The sequence below is a fragment of the Eschscholzia californica genome, unplaced genomic scaffold (genome assembly GCF_041429995.1).
Source record: "Eschscholzia californica isolate CP2 unplaced genomic scaffold, dmEscCali1.0.p SCAF_2, whole genome shotgun sequence".
NCBI classification, from domain to species: domain Eukaryota; kingdom Viridiplantae; phylum Streptophyta; class Magnoliopsida; order Ranunculales; family Papaveraceae; genus Eschscholzia; species Eschscholzia californica.
Genome location: NW_028238309.1, coordinates 46,392,318 through 46,397,079, shown reverse-complemented (window position 1 = coordinate 46,397,079; position 4,762 = coordinate 46,392,318). Strand labels below are relative to the sequence as shown.

General features: G+C 37.1%; 1 protein-coding gene across 1 annotated transcript; it reads left to right on the top strand.

Annotated features, from left to right (window-relative positions):
• Window positions 1-519: 519 nt before the first annotated feature.
• On the top strand, window positions 520-2,360 carry LOC147558396 (large ribosomal subunit protein uL29-like). The gene is made up of 4 exons (XM_086660043.1): window positions 520-661; window positions 814-949; window positions 1,077-1,233; window positions 2,113-2,360. The coding sequence occupies exons 1-4, from the start codon at window positions 658-660 to the stop codon at window positions 2,185-2,187; spliced, it is 372 nt and encodes a 123-aa protein (XP_086516169.1). The 5' UTR covers window positions 520-657; the 3' UTR covers window positions 2,188-2,360.
• The last annotated feature ends 2,402 nt before the right edge of the window (window positions 2,361-4,762 follow it).

Below are 4,762 nucleotides of genomic sequence, written 5' to 3'. Positions count from 1 at the left end.
GTTGGGGGCTATTTGAAAATAACCCTAATTTTTATCCACGTAAGATGTTCTATTTGTCCATAAATTTACCTTATCCACGTAGGTTGTGTTTGATAGACACTTTCTCCGGGGAAAAGAGAAACATTTTCTCCTAAATCTTAATTTTCAATGTGTTTGACAAGCAATTAGGAGAAAGAAAAAAACCAACTCACGTGACTTTTTGGCCCTATTTTTTCCCCACTATTAGAGAATCTCTTACCCACCTATTATTAGGGAAAGTTTTCCTTCACGGGAAGAGAAATCTATTAACCAAAAAAGTAGTCTAAAGCCTAACATTCACCAGTCACTACATGTTGACTGCCCCTACCCCTACACTATGGGCAGGCATGTAAATGAGTAGGTGTCAATAACAAAAACAGGTAGGTGCGTTCAAAAGTTTCCTTTGGACTTCCCTATTGTCCTGAAAACTGACTAGACAGAGCCCATATTTTCCAGGGCTCACTTGTGCCTAAACAAGCCCATTCCAATGGACATCCATACGTGCTAGCAAAGCGTGTCTAGGGTTTAATTATTAGGGTTCTTATATCTCAAGAACAAAACCGAACACTCAAACTCCCTTCTCTACATTTTTCACGTTTCCAAAAGAAGTTGAAGAGGAAGCCGAAATTAGCCACCGCAATGGGTAATCAAATCCCGTACTCGATCTTTGATAACGATTTCATTTTGCATTTGGGTTTTTTCTCTTGATTCCAACGAACCTTCAAAAATTTCTTTTACTTGTGTATTTGTTTCGATCTGGTTTTCATATTCGAATCTCTTATGAAATATTTGCAGCAAGGATTAAGGTTCATGAACTCAGAGGTAAGTCGAAGACTGATTTGTTGAACCAGTTGAAGGATTTGAAGGCAGAGCTAGCTCTTCTACGTGTTGCTAAGGTTACTGGTGGAGCCCCAAACAAGCTCTCCAAGATGTACAAAAGAAAACCCTAAGTTCCCTTTTAAGACATTTTTTAATTAAATAAATTTATGGGTTTGAATACTGTTAGGGCATTGATTTGATCTAAAATGGGTTTTATGTTTTCTTTCTTGTTGGTGCAGTAAGATAGTGAGGTTGTCGATTGCTCAGGTTTTGACTGTGATTTCACAGAAGCAGAAAGCTGCTTTAAGAGAAGCATACAAGAACAAGAAGTTCTTGCCTCTTGATCTTCGTCCTAAGAAGACTAGGGCCATCAGGAGACGCCTTACCAAGCACCAGGTAAATGGCTTTACCCACCCTTTGAGTAATGCTTGATGTTTATAATTTGAAATGCATCGTTTACTCCATAGTGTTGATTGTTATATGCCTCTGTTCCCTTTGGAGTTCCTGGATAATGAGTAACTGTGTTTTCATGGCATAGATGGATGGGAAAAGAGTAATACGTGTGTATGTGTACAAACAACATATATGGAGACATTAGGGTAGGGGTTTTGGTTTCTGCCTAGATTGAAGAATTAGCAGAGAATTTGTTGGTTGTGTATGTATCTTTGGCGAGGGGAAGCCATGGGGGTCATAAATACATATAGGCACAAACATTTGAGGGGTTTTGCACTCTTCATTGATACAAAAATGATGGGAGGTTTGTTGGTTGTGTGGTTTGGGTGAGAGGAAGCCATTGGGGTCGTAGTGAGTAGAACTAGTCGACTTGCTTTAAGTAGTAGTAGCACATTCCTTTTAGGCTAATATGTTCTGTTAGAAGAGGAAACCCATTGTTTATCGATTTCACTGTCGGCTCTTTCCTGGTTCACCAAATAAATTAAGTGTGAACGTTTGTTTCACACGTTAGGTAGGTGATTTTGCTAGTAATTGATGGATAACTAAATGGGATGACTCAACCATCATTTTCTAGGATATGATGATATCAAGTGTTCTCTTAAATTAAATAACCTTGCGTTTTCAAGGTCTGAAGGCTGACCGTTGTATTTAGACTATGAATACGAGTATACGACACTCTTATCAAAATTGGTTTTTGAATTGGATTTCTTAGCTGAAATGTTTCAGCATTCCCTTTTCATGTTCCATTTTCTCTTTTTTTGTTCATTTTTTTTGTATCTTCTTGTGGTCTTTTGCTAATTAGTACCTCTTTTTCGTATGCAGTTGTCTCTGAAAACCGAACGAGAGAAGAAAAAGGAGTTGTACTTCCCAATGAGGAAGTATGCAATCAAGGTGTAGTTTAGAAGATCTGCTTAACTGATAATTTTGTTTCTTCATCTTTATGTTGTTAGTAGATTCGACTTCTTATTTACTTATTTCAGTATGAAGTTTCTTTGCCTGTTTATGGGAACACCAACTCTTGACCGAGTTTGCTTTTGACAATATAGAATGAGTACTTGAATTGAAGTTTATATAGTTCATCAACCTACTTCGCTTCGTAATTAAACATAAAATCAAGAACTGATTTTGGAGGTAACTCTACACCAAGGTCAAACTATCCCTCTATTATGAGTTAAGTTTTAGTTGCATATTATTTTTTGAATGATTTATGCCTCTGATGCTTGACAATTAACCTGAACGACACTGAAAAGCGCCTGATAATCAAATTTTTGAGATGTTCACAAGGAAAAATGGGGCTTTTTAGCAATGATGGAGGATAGAACTAGGGTAATTACTTAGGGATCTGTTGCAAATTGGTTCATTTGTTAAGGTGGGTTGGATTGGTGCGTGAAGAATGTGTGGCACGGGAACTTTGGACGACCCTGATCTTGCTTGTTACTTTACTCTTTATTCTTAAGCGTCACTTCCTTTTCACTATCATTGTCATCACCTCTGAACAACATTGACGACCACCACCAGCACCACAAGTAGCCGACCACCACCACCATGCTACCACCCTCAAGCTCACTTATGCTCTCTTTTCATTCTATGCCACTATCTTCCTCTTGCTCTTTGTACCCTGATATTTAGATGAGATGATGCACTTCTATATGGGTTATCAAACCTGCCTGGGAGAAAATGAGAAGGACAAATAGAGGGGATGGTGGTTGTCACTTCTGTATGGGTTATCAAGCCTGCTTGGGAGAAAATGAGGACAATTAGAGAGGATGGTGGTTGTCCAAGGGGGTGGTTGGGAATATGATGAAAGTGGGGAGACCGTGGTGGTGGAGATGATTAGGGAGTACAAAACAAACATGTTAATTCTTGTGTCCTGAAAGTAGACAATTGGGTCCTGAAAGTAGACAATTGGGTCCTGAAAGTAGACAATTGGGTCCAATTAGATTGACCGAAGTCTTTGTATTCCTAAAATTTACATCATGTCCCAAATGTAGTTGCGAATCGGGTAGTGTAACGATGGGTCCTCTCTCGTGTGATGGGTTGATGGGGTACGGGAATGTTCCATCCATCAAGGTTATCAAACCGTTTATCAAAAATTAGTTTCCAAATGTCCACATTTGGTTGCCAAAGTGGTTGATTCTGTTGACATAAACTCTAAAATCCTGGAGGTCCCAGGTTCGATTTATATAGGAGGAGGGATCCATGGTTATTGAATTTGGGTTATTAAAGGTGTAAATAATAAGCTTCTGGGATTTTAGGCATCTTTAACTTGTTGTTGGTTTTATGCTTCTTTCATTCGTAGTTTAATTTCGCAGTTATCGTACTTATCATATCTTCACGATGTATCAATGTCATGTAATGACTACGTAAATCGTAGTCCATATTAAAAAAAAAAAATATTGGTTTCCAAATCTATCCAAAGGAGCATTCCAAGACGAACCATTGACTGCATTCCTTTGTGGGCCTTTTAGGTTAGATGGTTTGAATCTTGGACAAAGTAAATGTTCAACCAAGTAGTGTACCGTTATCCTACCTAAATTGGACGCTTTCAACAAATACAAGTTGTGGGGTTGAGACGTTTATAATAAAAACCAAGTCCTAACTCACCAAACATGTAAAATATGTAGTATTTGATTTTCATTGTGAGACACTGAGACTATTACTACATTTGTTTGTAAAGGATATTGATTACTTATGGGTCAAATGACCTATCTTTGATCTAAAATTAGTTAAATTTTTTTTTTACTTAGACTGAATTTCTAATTAAAATTGAACTTTATTATCACTTCTGAACTAAAATATAGTTCTTCTCATTATTTGCAAATACAAGTGTAGTATAGTTCTTTCATCAAAAAAAAAGTGTAGTATAGTTGTTCTAAGAAGCAATCAGGTATTGCCGGAAAAATATTAATGTATCGAGCTCGAGCAAGATGTGAGGTATTGCTTCAAAACTCAAGCTTGATCGGTTATTTCATCGAGACCGTCGGGTTGTACCCGTTTATCATTTTAGGTGTCCATGATATATTTCGAATTTTAGGATTTTTTTTTCCTACCCCTAGCCAAGGAATGAAACTTCGGTTTCGGTGGAAATTTCGGTCGGTCTAAAAGTGGAAACGTTTCGTGGAAACGTTTCGGTCTGTGTGAAAATTTTACAAATTTGTAGAAATGTTAGTATACTTGTTAACGTTTGTTTAGTATGAAATGTTAGTATCTTAAGGGCCTAATATGCAATAACAAATTAAGTTCGCAAGCAAAATTGAATAATTCACTTCTAATAATCCTAACCCAGTTAAATTAGGGGTTAATCTGTAGTAACACTGTTACTTTAAGAGGTAAAGTGAATTATTTTTTAACCATTTTGTTAGTTTGAGGGCCTATTTTCACTTAACAACTTGTTTAGGGGTTAAGTAAGAAATTACTTCTGAAGTAATATAAAAATCAGGTACTAAAGGCACTCCTCGAACGTGTTATTAGC

Excerpts from the sequence above, each read along its gene's own strand:
- LOC147558396 (XM_086660043.1), top strand. Across the intron at positions 950-1,076 it reads CCAAACAAGCTCTCCAAGAT|TAAGATAGTGAGGTTGTCGA; the intron begins GTACAAAAGAAA and ends TTGTTGGTGCAG. Across the intron at positions 1,234-2,112 it reads GACGCCTTACCAAGCACCAG|TTGTCTCTGAAAACCGAACG; the intron begins GTAAATGGCTTT and ends TTTCGTATGCAG.